We start from the raw sequence: 17197 nt of genomic DNA, 5'->3' as shown, positions 1-17197 counted from the left end.
AAGGTAACGTACTTGCCTAAACCGGGCAAAGCAGATTACACAGAAGCCAAATCATACAGGCCGATAAGTCTGTCATCGTTTTTCCTCAAAACACTGGAGAAACTGGTAGACAGACACATAAGGGATGGTCCTCTTAAGAGGCATCCGCTGCACCAATTGCAGTGTGCGTATCAGCCGGGTAAATCGACTGAAACGGCACTACACCTGGTGACAACCAGAGCGGAACAGGCGATAGAGAACAAAGAACTATGTCTGGCCACTTTTATAGACGTGGAGGGGGCATTTGACCGCACCACGTATCAGGCAATCAATATTGCAGCATCTAAACACGGCATAGAACCAACAATCTGTAGATGGATTGGTACTATGCTAAATAGCCGACTAATAAAATCCTCCCTTATGGGAGATGAAATATTAGCTACGGCCACGAAGGGTTGTCCACAGGGTGGGGTTCTCTCACCAACTCTCTGGAGTCTGGTAGTTAACTCACTGTTGGAAGAACTAAACAAAGGCCCAATACATACGGTAGGGTACGCAGATGATTTAGTGATTCTTGTAAACGGGAAATTCCCGGGAACAGTATCGGAAATCATGAATAAAGCACTGAAGCAAGTGGAGAGATGGTGCAACTGTCATCAACTCTCCATAAACCCAGGCAAAACAGTGGTAATACCGTTTACCAGGAAAAAGACCCTTAATGGCATGAAGCAGCTGAAGCTTTATGGAAGGGTACTGGAAATGTCCAATGAAGTGAAATATCTAGGCGTTACACTAGATAAAGAGCTGAACTGGAGAAAGCATGTCGAACTAACAACCACCAAGGCACTTAGAGTGTTTGGAATGTGTAGATCGGCTTATGGCAAAACGTGGGGTCTAAACCCAAAGGTACTAAGATGGATCTATACCATGATGGTAAGACCAATCATCTTGTACGGATGCCTGGCATGGTGGCCAAGGACACTAAAGAGCACATGCAGGGATGCCCTTATGAAAATACAAAGAACGGCATGCATGGCTATTACTGGCGCGTTTAGAACGACGCCAACAGCGGCGATGGAGGTACTGCTAGACCTCTCGCCGCTACACCTAGTGATACAATCTGAGGCCCGGAAATCGCTACACAGGTTGACCCTAACAGGCCTCTGGAGCGATAGCAAGCCAAAGACCAAACACACAAACATGGAATGTGACAATTTCATGAAAAGGATTACGAACATGGGCTGCGATAAGATGCAACCCAAGTTTGTGTTCCATAAGAATTTTAACGTTAAAATTCCAACAAGGGCTGAGTGGACCGAAGGTCTTGAAGCACCAATCTCTGATGAAAACGACATCATATGGTACACAGATGGGTCTAAGACAGAATCTGGTACGGGGGCAGGCATTTATGCAAATGACTTTAGTAGTAGTATAAGCATGGGCAATTACGCCACTGTCTTCCAAGCCGAGACATTCGCTATAATTGCCTGTGTGCATGAGAATATAGTTAGGCGAACCCAAGGGAAGAATATCTATATACTCAGCGACAGTCAGGCCGCTCTCAAAGCGCTCGAAGCTCCCAGAGTGGACTCTAGACTGGTATATAATGGCGTCCAAGCCCTGAACCAGCTTGGAAGGCAAAACAGAGTGCAACTGGTATGGATCCCAGGGCACGAGGGATTCATAGGCAATGAAAATGCAGATGAACTCGCCAGAGCCGGATCTGTAAGTAACCTTATAGGTCCGGAACCATTCGTGGGGCTCTCACAGGGAACCATCACAACGGCTATTAAAGACCATACCAAGACCAAACACCAGGAAGAATGGGATAGTCTGACGGGTCTAAAGCATGCAAAGCTCTTTATGCAAGGAATAGACTCCGGCTGGAGCAAAAAGCTTTGGAAACTTAGCAAAAGACAGCTCCAAATCATAACGGGGGTGTTTACTGGCCATTACGGGGTCAAAGGATTTCTGGCCAAGATGGGACACTCTGACAACACCGATTGTCGTATGTGTGGCGAAGAGGAAGAGACAGTAAGACACTTAATGTGTGAATGTCACGCCCTCGCCAGACAAAGAATGAAGGACTTTGGAGCAGGATACCTGGAACCAAAGGACTTAAAACGCTACCCATGAGCTCCATCATCCGACACATGGATATGGTGGGAAAAGCTCTTGAGTAGTTGACGGATCTCTTCTAGGGGGTAACTGCACAAAAGATCCCTATGGGTCGAAGTGTATCCGCAAGGGCCCCCGAAAACAATAAGATAAGATAAGATGGGACATATTTTTGAGTAAGTTGTCTACACCCATATTTTTACAGTTGACTGTACCTACCTGCACTATTAAAACAAATAGATTTTTACACAAACTGCACCAGTAAGCGTAGGTACTGGTAAAGAAGCTAAGCATACACGGGCTGGATTAAACGTAATAGGATTTTCAGGCTGACTGCCTCGTAAGTAGAGACGCTCAGTTCGAATTTCAATCGAAGTTTTAATACCTAGTTTATCCATTACAGTGTCGCTAAGTGCAAAATCTTGTAGCTATTGAGAATATGGTAATGTAAACATTCCAATATATTATGGTAAGGATCTAAATACCTATTGTTAACGAGAAGTACAGACTAGCGTTGTTTAGTTCATGTTTAATCGAGATTGTAGTGATTAGGTAACTATGAAGTTTATGTAGTGGAATTCCTTGAATGTCATGGGACCGTTTGCTGAGTGCTTCGCTTGTGGGAAACCAGTATAAAAGTAATACTAAATGAAGTTCCTACTCAGAGTGTGCATTATATGCATTTCTATGATAGTTACCTAAGCACGAGCTTTGTTCGGCATACAAACACTGCTGCTACCGTGCTTAAAGATTTGAAGGGGACTCCCGTTTTCTTCGTGAAATACAGGAAAACATCCCATGAAATAGCTAGATCAAATTTTGCCTTCATACCATACGCCCCTGTGTCAGCTTGTACAAGTAGGTACCTACATTGTAATTTTCATCGCAGCGTCACTTTAAAAACGAATATATGTAGGTTTTAAATTCACGAGGGGTTTTTTCGATAAAAACCGTTATTGCCGTTACTGTGTAGGTTTTCAAAGCGATAGGAACAACCGCCCTGGCTTCAAGCCAGGATCGGCTCGTGATATCGTCCTGAATTCGCCGCAACTTTTGCAGCTTGCAAAGAGAATTTCTGTTTGGCTTTTATTTTCGAAAATTAAGTAAGGTAATTTACCGACGTCACTTAGTTTATTCAACGACGCGCCGTCGAAATTATACGAAGATATATTTTTACACAGGCTTTTAAATTTAAAAGGTATAGCTACTTATGCTATCAGTAGGTACCGTGGTAAAACAGGTGTGTAGCTGAACGAAAAGCCATATAATAGTAGGTACCTACCTAAATTCTGTCAAGGGCGTAAACACTAAACAATGCGTGCGGAGGTCACCTTTGGCTAGACTGATACTATCGAACTGTTTCTATTAGTGGTGCGTATACTGCGTACATTCCATATTTAACTTGGCCTATAAATACCCAAACCCATTTAAATTACCAACACATTTATAAAAACCACAACATAAAGACTTTATAGGAGAGAAACATTCAAAGGAAATTGTGTCTTGGATGGAGTTATGAACTGATTAAGTGATTAGTTTATTTATTTATTTTGAAACCGTGTGTAGTATACACATTGATTAGCACTCTCATTAATTTTGATAAATGTGCTCATTACTTTGCACCACGTTCATCAAGAGTTGTTGCAAATATTATCGTGAAATAAGGTTGAATGATCCTGAAATCATTATAGGGGACTAATACTCATGTGACGTCGGAATGTTTCCAGAATTGCAAAAATTCCACTTGGAAAAATTTCGGAAACTTCTCATATTTTGTATGGAAATAGAAATTTTCCATTTGTAAATGAACGCTTCCTTTGTTTTCTGTGAAATCTCCGATAACTTTTTCAACTTATCGGAAAGTTTCACATCTATTTATGGGACCGAAAACACGTTGGCTTACCTTGTCCTATTTATTGAGTACTTATGTATTTATATATCTACTATCCCAGTCTAACCAGATTAGTTTAGCCGCAGTAGGCACCTAGTTGAATCAGTGTGAATTGACTAATAGAATAACCGCATATCCTGTTAACTGTCCAATGAGTGACGAATGTCCCTTTGTGCAGTGTCACGCAGCTGACGTAAATCTGTACCGTTTCAAGGCAAAATGATCTTTGCCAACAGACACGGGGAAACGAAATGACAACGTTTTAGATGAGACCGATAGTGCTAAGAGGAACTTCACCTTGTTTTTATAAAGGTTAAATATCTGGGAGACCGAGCTTTGCTCGGAAAACATATAAAAACTCAAAAATGCGCGTTTTCCCAGAGATAAGACCTAGCTATATCGATTTTTCGCCCCCGAATACCCCCATATAGCAAATTTCATCGAAATCGTTAGAGCCGATTCGGAGATCCCAGAAATATATATATAAATAAATAAATAAACAAGAATTGCTCGTTTAAAGGTATAAGATTAATAATTACAAAATAGTAATATAGAGTAGACACACACACACCGTTTGATATCTAAAATACCAAAATTACACATAGACACCGGTATTTGTGTAATTTTGGTATTTTTTTGATATCAAATGTTTTGTTAAAATTTTGGCCAGGTATGTCTGTTTGCCCGTCCGTCCTGCTCAGCTCAGTTAGAAAGCTATAAGCTATAATCTGGTCATCGATATAAAGGAGGAAAAAACGATATAATGATTTAGAAAAAGCAAATTTATTTTTTTATTATAAATAATTGTATCTAATTACAAACATTTTAAAAACTGTTTTCGTTCATTGCATATCACATTGAATTTAAGTTGGGAATAAGTGACAACCTATGAAATCTATGGTGTTAACCTAATTCAGCACTAAAGACGACACATTACCGTTACGCCTGTAGGCAACTTCCTGCTTACATAATGGGAAAACAATACTTTCGCTACGACGTAGCGCTACGAGCGTAGCATAGCAGCGAACGAGTTAAAACATTATTACTGGCAGAATAAAGTTACATTTCCCTATCCAGGGACCACGTAATCGCGTGTAATCGAATGATGTAAGTAGCAGGTGGCAGGTAACGGAATGTCGCAGTGTTACGGCGAGCAATTAATTCAGTTTATTACCCACTAGGGGCCAAAGGGTCAGATTGCTGGGTCGACTTTTCCGCCATTTCCACTGTGGTTGGTGACAAAGTTAGGTTATAAAGATAGATAATATATTATTAGATGTTATAAATGAATCGTCTCTAATTCTGCGCATTAAGAAATTCAGTATTGATTTAAGGAGAGAGAAGGCAGGAGGAAGTTTGAAACCAGGTACTTATATCCCATACAGATTAACACAAGAAGTAATAATAAACAATTTGACTTGTCAAAATTGAATTTACAAAGCTAGTTGTATTTACGGTGCTCCCGCATCCAATTCCAATCCTTTGCCCAAGCAAATACCTACATACTCTTTCCTACAAAAGTGGCGATTTTCTATTTATGTTTTTAGAAGCAGACGAGCATGCCATCGTCTATAATAAGCCTTATCCTAATACACACATTTCTCTTGCGCGAATGCTTGATTAAAATTTAATGTAAAAGGAGCAAATTTTGCAAGTGCACCCATCCCCACTATACTATCTATGTACAAACCAAGCTGACGGCCGGGGTAATAAAACTTTTCATTCACACTTACAAAAATCAAGAATTCATATTACTATCTGATTCACTCTTACGACGTCTGGGGTCATCCCCAGACGTCACTTTGGTTTGTAAACCAGATACGTACTCGTACTATAATAACACACTTACGTTAACAATAAGTATTGTGCGCTATGCACCCATTCAGGTTAACTTTTTATGCTATTTTATTAAACTTTCAATTCAACATATTCAAAGATTCAAAGATTTATTTGTTCAACATAGGTAGGTTACAAGATGTTAAATAAATGTTTCAGTATCACTATGTCGTGCCTATTGGCATACAAATTCAATAAAAATACACACTCTAATCGTAATATCACAGATAAACAATAATAGTCAAAACAGGGTTATCACATGCAGTAAATCTTAATAGGTAATTAGAAGAAAATAAAATCTTAATATTATGTGATAATAGTGGTCAGGATCAATAATTACAAGTCAGTCAAAAATTCTGTTATAGAGTAGTATGCTTTCTCGGTAAGGAAAGCTTTTAGGTTTCTTTTAAAAACATTATCCTTGTCCTTACATGCTGTTATATTCTCCGGTAACTTATTATATATTTTGTGAGCCATTCCAAGTATGCTTTTTTGTAAAAATGCCGTTTTACTTGGTACTTTTTGCAAAGACTTTAGTTTGTTTTGCAGGCGAACACTTTTAAACTTACTAAATAGGTTGTGGTTTGTATTTACAAAATTGGTCATTTCGTATATATACAAACATGGCAATGTAAGTATTTTAAGCCTTTTAAATAATGGTTTACATGGCTCACTTTCTTGGACCCCGCAAATCGTTCGTATGCATTTCTTCTGAGCCTTAAATACAAATTCTTTATTGCTGGAGTTTCCCCAAAAAAGGATACCATATCTTAAATTAGATGTGACATAAGCATGATAGGCGGTTAAAAGTGTCGATTCGTTTGCGATTTTTTTCAAATTGTATAAGGCGTATGAATATTTACTTAATTTATTACATATATTGTCAGTTTGTGTTTTCCAAGTCAACTTATTATCTATACTTAATCCTAGAAATTTTGTTACGTCCGTTTCATTCACTTTATGTCCCCTATAAACTATGTTTAAACTAGTGGATTTGGTTCTTTGCTTAAATGTCATAATATTGGTCTTGTCCAGGTTTATTCTAAGATTATTGTTATCAAGCCATTCTATAATAGTTTCTAAGGTATTATTAATGTCAGTTTCATACGATTCTACATTATGTCCAGAAAAAATAATGGTGCTATCATCTGCAAAGAGAACCATCGGGTGTACCGTGGCTTTAGGCATATCATTAATGTAAATTAAAAACAATAGTGGGCCCAACACACTTCCCTGGGGTACCCCATAACAAATGTTCCTAAAGTTAGATGAGTAGGTTTCCTCTTTTTTCGTACTGGGAGATATTCTTTTAATTTGTGTAATTTGTTTCCTGTCCCTCAAGTAGGAACGGATTAGACTGAAAACATTACCGCGAATTCCATAAGCATGTAGTTTGTCTAAGAGAATATTATGGTCAACAAAGTCAAACGCTTTTGACATGTCCATATATAAAGCGCATGTAGGGATTTTTTTGTCCATGTTATTGATTACCTTTTGTACTAAATCAAAAATTGCCAAATTTATCGATTTTTCCTTTCGAAACCCTTTTTGTTCGTTTGCAAATAAGTTTTTTTTTTCAAAGTAATTATAAAGACTGTTGTATATAACTTTCTCTATGATTTTGGCAAAGACAGAGATTAACGCAATAGGCCTGTAGTTCTTCATGTCATATTTATCCTCCTTTTTATAAAGAGGTTTCACAATGGATACCTTTAGTTTGCTAGGAAACTCACCATGCTCAATACATAAATTTACTATATGGCTGAGTATAGGAGAGATAATGTCAGATGTTTGTTTTATTATTTTCGTATGTATACCATCGTATCCAGTGCTATTAGTATTTTTTAAAGAATTTATTATTAGCTTTATGTCATCAGGATTAGTCGGTTTCATAAATAGGGAGTTAGCATAGTATGTCATTGTTTTCTTATAGTTATTTTTGTTGCTAGTGCTATTATGAGGAATAACAGGACGAACTTGGTCCACGAAATAGTTATTAAATTCCTCTGCAATATCTTTAGGATGTGTAACTGTCTTTCCATTGGATACAATTTGCTTAATGTTTTCAGTAGGGTACCTAGCCTTAGATGGGTTAATAATTTTCCAGGTGGCTTTTGTTTTATTCTTGATTTTATTTATACTTATTTTTATTCTTGATGCTGAAATAAGATGCCAATGAAATGAAATATCCGGATTTTGATATTCAACCAAGCATTCGCGCATAAAGAATTTACTAAACACCAGTTTTCATAAAGATCCGCTAGATCTAGAGATTAGTAGTAATTTCTAAAAAGGTATTGATTAATTTACCTAAGTTGGATCTCACTATGATGTGATGCATCTTTATGAAAATAAAATGTAGTTGGAATAAAACAACAAAAAGTTAATTCTTATCATTTATTTACAAAAAACAGTTATTCCAGTCGGGATAATGCAGGATGGGAATAAATACACAACACTGTTCAATGTATATTTTATTAAAACGAATAAACTAGGATAGTTTATTAATTAAATGAATCAAAATCCACATGTAATGCTTAATGTTTATTTATAATTAACAATTACTAACTAAGTTATGCTAATTTAGAAAATATTAATAAGTTAAAAGTGAAAACTAACCTAAAAGCACGGGAATGCTAGAGTCCTAAGTGAGAACTTAACGTTATGAATATCATCGTCTTCTTACAGGCACTGGTATTTTAATAATATATATAAATAATAAATAATTTAACAAATATGATTTCATTGCACCCAACAAAAATGTAGCGCATGATTTTACCGTGATTTTAAATTTAAATAAATCGATTTTGTAAAACATTCGTTCGTTTCTGAACTCTACAAGTCTCTACCCATATCGTCCTAATAACGTCAGATAATTTAGTCAGTACATTCAACAACAAAAACGAAATCTACTAATCTTTATTCAATTCACACTAATAAGTTGCAATGTATCCACAACTCACTGGTGAAGAGCGTAGCCTTGAATTCGTCTCAAAACATCGGAGACGATATGAGATAGAGTACTTAAGGCATTCAGATATCCCTATCCCTTTTGGGGAAAACCCCACAATTCAGAATATCACAGGCTTTTTTAAACAAGACGTAGCAATTTACGTATACATCGGTTGAAAACATTAGTGTAACTAGTACTAGCAAGGATTATTGTAAAAATGGCTGTATTTTATTTGTACTTTGTGTGCGTGGTAATTGACGTAAGTCTAATTACTATTCGGATAGGTTTCTATAGTTAGCTTTACATTATGGACAGTCTAACAAACTACACCTGAAATAAATTTAGGTTAGCGATTTAGTTTCTTATTAGAAACACAATTTGTTTAGTATCAAAATTACATGCTCAAATTCAAACATGATTGTAACAATCAAACAAGCTGTCGCTCTGAGACAGTAATAGATGGAATGGAAGCCCCTGGTACCGCCGGAGCGGCATGCGATAACAACTAGCGTGTGCTTTACGACAAAAGTTGGTTGAATTTAAAGTTTCTTTCACAAAAATTGCAACAACTTTCCTAATATATCAAGGTAAAAAAGTCCCTGCTAACTAGAAGTATTCTAATATTCCAAGAAACTTTAAGCAACCACAACTCGGCCAATGACGATAGTGGATGTTACCGTCTTAATTTAGATCCAGATGCTTCGATCGATTTTCCTCTCACAATGTCTATCACTTTTGAAATAAAATATTTCAATGATGATTGTCAATGTCAGCATCAAAATTGGGTCTGAATCGGTCAAGTAGGTAAAGAATGTCTTTTGGCGCATAGCACACGAAAGGCGTGGACGTCTACCGCGCGGCGATAGTGGGGAACTGTACCTGCAGTGCGTTCTTCGCCGAGACTGGGGTGGACGACGCTCGCGGCCCACCCACTCGCTGTGCCGTTAGTGACAGTGCCAAAAACATGGGGGAAACCAAAACAACAAGTTAAGGAACTATGCTACACCACTCGTCATCTATTTGCGGCTTCGGACACTTTCTAAGTCAACTTAGCAAAATTTTAAACTAGAATAAAAATTGTTCCTCATTTGTTTGCGGATGTTACCTTGCCATAGATTTGTAACAGAAGTGACCGTAACCGACAAATAGGATTCTATACGACGGAAACTGCCAATGTATTGAATCAGATTCGTTATTTGATTCAATATAAAGGCAATTTAGCATAGCTTTAGTTTATACCAACAGAGAATCGCGAAATGTAATGCAATGTTGGTACAAAATAATCGGTGAGCCATGCACAGTCGTAAGGAAAAGTGGAGATACTTTGACTGTCCATATGATACGAAGCTATGGAACGACAAAGTATGAAGTTGTTATTTTAGCAGACACTCAAACTGCCAAAACAGAAATATGTACATAACAAGCAAAATGATTGAATGTCGATGTCTTTGGTATTGCGAGTGAACTTAGTCAACTACGAAATGAGCTAATGATAAGAGATCTTTCAGAGATTTGGAATAGGTACTATGCGCAAAAGAAATGAAGCACATTTCCGTGTTTATGTGTTCTGCACACCAAATATATTAAGTTAGTTACACAAACATATCTAAGTATAATTTGAACAGTCTTGCCACGATTGGGAAATCTTAAAAATAATATCACAGTCTGAAATCATAAGAGATGTTCTGAGGAATGTCTACCGCAGTCTCTTCAGGGATCCCATTTAAGTGTCATCAAGATTTATACAGACAGGCTGCGAGATTGCAAAGAGCTAAGTTCCAAAAAATATTCTTTACAATCTCAAAACAGAGTCGGATCTCGACTTGACGTCTCGGGTCCCAGGTGTAATATTGAGATAATGTAACTAACATGTGAAATAAAGCAACTACGAATATAAGCGGTCGAAATGATTAATGACAAATGATAATATAATAAAACAAGCTTCTTTTCGATTCCCTATCTTTATGTCATATCTAAAGATAGCCAATCGACAACAAATAATAAGTGTAAATTAATAACAAAAGGACCAAACCGAGGGGTGCCACTACAGACAAAATAAAATCGTATTAATCAAACTATGTCCATGCAAACAATAAGCGCACTCTACATAAATATTATGACCACACTCGTACGCGTCGCCCCCGCGAACATCGTGTACCTATGCAGATAGATACGTGTCACTTCGCTCACCGGACTGTTCAATATTTGAGACAAACACTACAACAACGTTTCTTAAGAGGACGGAAATAACCGTATATCAAATACATTTAATACGTGCAAATAGGAATACTGATATAGGTAGTATACGAGTTTACTATTAGGCGTTCAGATATACACGATGTTGGGGTATGAGAACTGGAAGGGCGACACGCAGGAGTAGTGGTAACTCTTCCCGAAGCCCGAGAAGTGCGTGTTGGTCGGCGGCATGTCGACGAGTATGTCGGTAGCGGCGGTCCCGCGGCTGGCCCGCGTCACGGCGGCCGGCCGGCCGCCCCACCGCACCAGCTCGCCGCCGCCGCCGCGCCCCGCCCGCGTGTCGCCGCTCGACACGCTCGCGCCCGACCCGCTCGACACGCTGCGCCGTGAACGCGGCGACGCTATGCTCAGCGTGCTCTCCGAGCACCGCCAGGATTTGGGCAGCGTTTCGCTCGCCCAGCGGCGAGGATTCAACTCTTTGCTTTTAGCGTCGCGCATTACAATATCGTAGAAGACCTTTGGGTGTGGAATAGCGATCAAGGCGCAGTGGTCTATGTCGACGTGTTTGACGAGGAGCGTTTTGTCGAGCAGGCTAGGCACGCTGCGGTGAGGCGCGACACGGCGGGGAGTGGTACGGCCGAGCGGCTCGGCTGAACGCGCGCGCGGCTAGCCTACCTGAGCGCCGAGCGCCGTCACCCCGAGCCTCACCCCCGTCGCGCGCGAGGACGCGATCGACGTGCCGAGTGACGTGAGGGATTCGCGCGAGTTGGAGCGTCTCATTGGCGTCATGCGGCCGTTGTTGTTGTGGATCGCGCAGGCTCCAGGCTTGCGGTTGGAGGGCGAGCGTGATACCTTGGCGATGGGTGCGAACAAGCCAAAACGAGGCGCGCATTCAAAGTACCTAGAAAAGAATAATTATTAAAAACCTGGATTTACGGACACTTTAGTTTACTGCATATTTTACCGATGTACCTCTTTCCTTCAACGGAGCCGTCGTTCTTGCCGATCGGGTCGTCAAGTTCAACACCCGCCCAAACGCCTGAAGCGAATTCGGTAACGCCAACATATTTCAGGGTACCAGCTTTGCTCCCGCGACTGCTGGATACTATGACTCTGTCTCCGAGGCGAAGTTCCCCGTTTGTCGTTGTCGAAATGGATGCATCTAAAAAAAGGATTAGGTACATACTCAAATTATCGTCAATAATGCTTTGTTCTATTTACAACTGTTTTTCAAAATATAAGCCTACACATCATTACTGCCTCTTTGTCTTAGTCAATTGATAACTATTGACCATCTGTCAACAATTAAACAAGGTGATATTTAACCAATCTATTCAAAAGTTACCTACTCCTTTGTCCTAATAAATCACTCTACAAGTAGGTAGGCAGTGATCACTTTTGCGACATTCCAAATAAAATATATGATATATTGCATTCATTTAGCTTGGGCCGCCACTGGTGGTCCTTGTGAGCCTTTTTAAGAATAAGAATAAGAATAATATTTATTTGAAAATAACCATGTACTTACTCATTTTGCTGCTGACCACGCTGCGCACGCTGCCGTTGGGCGACAGCGTGCGGCGGTACCGGCCCACCCCAGAAGGCGGGCGCTCGAACACGCTGCCCGCATCTGACGTCGGCGACCCATCATGTGTCGCTAGCGGGGAACGCGTCAGTCGCGTCAGACGAGAGAACACACCGCGCTTTTCCGAGCATTGGAAGTAGCGGACGCCAGCCACTGATCCGTCGTTTTTGCCTGAAAGATAGAACATTTTATTAGATGCTCTGATGCTGATGGCTTCGTGGATGCCCGAGCGATCATAGAGAAATCGTAGAGAATGAATCAGAGTAACCTGAGACAAACTAGGTCTTATGAGGCAAGCCCCTTAAAGGAGAAGACCGGGATGCCTTCACACAGTTTAAAAAGGGCCAATTATCAAAATAACAGATGAGGCCAAATGGTCAAATATCCTCCGACACACGGTGGTCTATGTCGTGATCTTACCGATGGCATCGTCGAGCACGATTCCCGCCCAGTCGCCGGGCGCGAATTGTGTTTCTCCGATGTACGCGATCTGGCCAGGCTTGGTGCCGCCCACCCACACGCGCTCGCCGATAATGAAGCTGTCAGTGTCCTCCGTTAGAACAACACTGTGGTCTGCAAAGTCAAAACACATGCTTATGTTTTTGTAAGGTGTCAGTATCGAACTAATGTCCGGCCGCCTGATACGATTGTCAACTTTTTTATTGATAGTTATTGTGTTATGAACAGACATAAAACATTTTGTGGAAAAATAACACTTTAACACTTCAACTTAGGACGTATCAGTAGGTACGTCACCCTAAGTAAGTAGTAGTTTCTGATCTAAAAAGGCTTCAGATTATAGGCACCTAGGTAATATTCGATATGTGACATCGTATAAGGCGCTCAATATTACGCCGGTATAAACCTTTTGAACGTTCTCGCAAGAATACCTAATAGTTTTAATAATTTAATACCGGAAGAAAGTCTTAAGCATCTCATTAAGTTGAAAATGCCCAGGCAGTAAAATAGCGGAAAAGGCTTGACCCATTTATGGGCAGGTTTATGATGTGCACACGATTAGAATAATCGTAGGCGTATGCGTGCAAGTGCAACGGTCACCGGGGTTGATTTGCATTCTTGTATGCACGCCATGTGCGGGCTTTCGCTTCATTCATATTGCATTCAACAAACTGCAGTTGACTTGAAAAATATGAAGTGTAGTATAGTATATTTCAGTAATAAATAACTGGAAGGAATAGGCGTCGTGTGGCGTCCATGGAACTCGATTACCGATTGTATATTACAAATATTAGAGTAGGACTAGGTACAGGTCGATAAAAATAATAAGTATCCCGACACAGACAATTTCATTCACTTATTCAAACTATGTTCTTGCTATCGAAATGCTCATTTGTGCGAGTCGCGGTTCGTGTTTGTTCAAGATTTTTATGGTTCTAAACGCCTCAGTGAATAAGTCAAATAAGCATACTAAATCAGGCTTCACTATACAAATATTTTACTTAGGACGCCACACTACTGACAGAGCATCGCATCGCTACATATCATAACTGAACATTGCATAACACTAAAACACAACAACATTGCAAGCAAATTGATCATAATCACCGATGAATACTTGGAACATCTATAATGACGAGTATGTGGCTATCGAGCGTGCGTGACTTGCATTGCAATTTGTAATAAAAAATTGTTCAGCTTCAAGTTCCACGATAAAATACGTTTCCAATAAAATATGGTTTATTACAAGATACACTTTAATAGATAGTGATTAATGCAGCTGACGGCTAACAATAAGACCTAATGAAGGAGGTCTGTTTATGGTCATCGACTAATATGAAGGGTCTGGGCCTACGCTACTTTGTCTGTGGGTATACATACCTACTAGTATTTAACACTAGTTTGTCGACATATAGTTCGCTTATTAGGTATTTCACAAACACATGCTAAAAAGGCATGTTTCCTAAATGGTAAATCAAAATGAAAATCTATGTGAAAAGTTAAAACGATTTGCTAATATCAAGAATATCTTACTAAGTAATTTAAGTGTATATTGGATTTTATGCCAGTAGCGGAATGACAACTGATATAATCATGAAATCGATTTTATAGTGGAACTTGAATTTGTGAATGAAGTGAAGTGCTGTTACCTGAGGACCTCCGCAGGCCGGCCTCGCTGAGGCGCCGCGGGTGCTTCTCCCACAGCGCGTCCATCGACGTGACGCTGTACGTGCTGCTGGCTACCAAGCGACACACACACAACCATTAGCTACACACAGACACAGATGAGTGGAACTCACGACACAATGGGTGCATTCCAAAAACGGTAATGTGGGATTTTTAGTTATGAAACTGTATTTTTCTATTGAATAGACCATGTTGTTTGAATTGATAACCGTTTCTAAAATTATAGATTAGTAAATTAGTCTTTTGTTGATTTAATCTAGAGATTACCTTGGTAATTTTAGCTGTATATTTATAATAGTCTATTCATGCATTGTTAAACCTGTCTGTTATGAGAATTTACACGCGCAATATTTTTTTGTACAGGTATTAGGTATTACTCGTGTTACAAAGATTGAGCAGCCTTGTCATGTAGAAGATTGACTTCGTCACTGACATATACATTGTGTCGAACGATTATGAGCGACAGCCGTGGCGCTTGTAAAAAGAGCAAAATAATCAGCGTTACAGTTCGGCCGATAGACAATGTGCTGTTAATTGGGACGGTAAGATTTGATGGGGGGTCGTGGGCGAGCTAGCGAGCGACTCGACTTGACAACGCGGGTTTGTTTATTGGGACATAGTGTTACCAATTGATTATGTTGTTTATAAACAATCGATCGACGATCGCGCCGCGCCTTGGTGAAAAAATATTATGGGTTACATTTTTAGTTAGTCCAGATCATCGAGCGTTATGGACACACGTTTAAACCTACACCTCAAAAGATTCCACCACCGTCTGATGACATGAATACAGAGCTCTCTATCCTCCACCTAATCACAAGTGCCTCTAAGAAGGAATAGGACTTACTAGATGCCTTGCGATGTGAGCGCGGTCTGTCGGGCAGACTGCTGGACACCTCGTCCTCCTCGGCTTCTATGAGGTCTTTAGATACAAATAAAAGCGTGACATCATTATGAACAAGTGAAATTTAAAATTATTTACAATATACAGTGATTGAGTGATAGATGTGCGTGCCAAACGTCCATTTCAAAGCATGTAGCATGCTGTGCTCTCATGCCATCTTAAATTTTGAAATCACTCTATAGTGTTCGAGCGTGAAATGAGATTTTACTCACCTGATAAATGTTTTCGAGATAAGTCGTCGCTAAGCTTCCTCACAGCGTCGGAGCTGCCGTCTATGACAACAAAAATAACACGTAAAGCGGAATGATAAAACAATAAACATGCTTAGAGAAAAACGATATAAAATGTATTTTAAACTTCAATGTCAGACAGATAACTAATAACAAATTGTCGAGGAAAGCAAGCTTTTGTCACTTTTCAACTTAGTTTCAAAGTTATGATCATATAGGTAGGTTTAAGATAAGGTAAAGCATTGCTTTCTGCGACTATACAATAAAATGAAGGCATTGACGCGTATAATATGTGAGGCTCTATGTTATGATACATGGTTGTTTGCAATTCATATTGGGCAGAGTTCGATAAAATCATATAATAAGGATTGAGGTAGGTGTGGGAGACACCCACTGCCTACCTCGCTGGGCCAGTCTATAAAGGGCTTAATATCATTGGTGTTTAGAGACACGTGTGCCATTAGTGAATAGAGTAGCGGTGGCACGAGCCACAGCTGGCACACGGACACGAATGAGTAGGCACGCACCTATAGGGTTATCAATGAGGTAAGGAATTTTCCGAACATATCAATTTTTTAGGTCACTTTTTGAATGTTACCTAATTGAAAAACTGTTTACAATTTTTGCTGCGTTTTGAGATTGGAACATGAAGTCATTTGTCATTTTACAACATAACGTTGGCTAAAGGGACCCACTGATTACCAGTTCGCCGGACGATATCAGCCTGTCAGTTATAAGCAAAATTTGACAGCTCGGAACAACTGACAGGCTGATATCGTCCGGCGAACTGGTAATCTGTGGGACCTTAAAAGAGTGTAAACCAGCTAAATCTATTTTTGAAAATAAAGAATTTTATAGGTACCTACTTTGATATGATTTTTGTATATCATGTTCTTTTCCATATTGGTGAGCAATAAAGAATATTTGTATTGTATTTTATTGTATGATACCTCTTAAAGTTAAAAAATAATTAATTACAAACATGGATTTAGCAGGTTTATACTCTTAACTTAACCAACGATAATGTTTTTTGGTAGAGTCTGTGCGGAAAGAGAAGAGCCATATTTGTATTGGTTCCCTTACATTCTACGACTCTTCTTTTTCCGCACAGACTATCACATGGTTTAAGTAAAAATAGTTTTAGCTCCCCTAGTGCCTCGACAGAAAGTTTATAGATCAATCTGGCATTTCATCAGAATCTTAGAAATTAAATAGTTGGTAACCCTCACGATTCGTTGCAAATTATAGTGGGTGATAAAGTCATAACTTGGTGTCTGTTTATTCTTGGGACTATCACGGTATCCGTTTAGTTCTGCTTCATTACACTGAAACCGCGAAATCTAGTCCAATATTACTAATA

General features: G+C 39.4%; 1 protein-coding gene across 10 annotated transcripts in view; it reads right to left on the bottom strand.

Moving 5' to 3' along the window:
* The window catches only part of LOC134792915 (CAP-Gly domain-containing linker protein 1), an 80940-nt gene that overhangs the window by 32652 nt on the left and 31091 nt on the right, over positions 1-17197 (bottom strand). For 4 of the 10 annotated variants that reach the window (XM_063764359.1, XM_063764360.1, XM_063764365.1 and 1 more), the window contains 8 exons: positions 15820-15879; positions 15551-15625; positions 14667-14756; positions 12979-13131; positions 12502-12729; positions 11946-12135; positions 11649-11874; positions 9657-9713 (listed from right to left, as the gene is read on the bottom strand). In XM_063764359.1, coding sequence (XP_063620429.1) covers positions 9657-9713; positions 11649-11874; positions 11946-12135; positions 12502-12729; positions 12979-13131; positions 14667-14756; positions 15551-15625; positions 15820-15879 — 1079 coding nt within the window. The remainder of the gene's footprint in view (positions 1-9656; positions 9714-11648; positions 11875-11945; positions 12136-12501; positions 12730-12978; positions 13132-14666; positions 14757-15550; positions 15626-15819; positions 15880-17197) is intronic. The other 6 variants (XM_063764361.1, XM_063764366.1, XM_063764369.1 and 3 more) reach the window with 3 other exon arrangements.

Source organism: Cydia splendana, chromosome 8, assembly GCF_910591565.1.
Source record: "Cydia splendana chromosome 8, ilCydSple1.2, whole genome shotgun sequence".
Lineage (NCBI taxonomy): Eukaryota > Metazoa > Arthropoda > Insecta > Lepidoptera > Tortricidae > Cydia > Cydia splendana.
The sequence above is the reverse complement of the archived record's forward strand: the minus strand, read 5'-3'. Positions and strand labels throughout refer to the sequence as shown.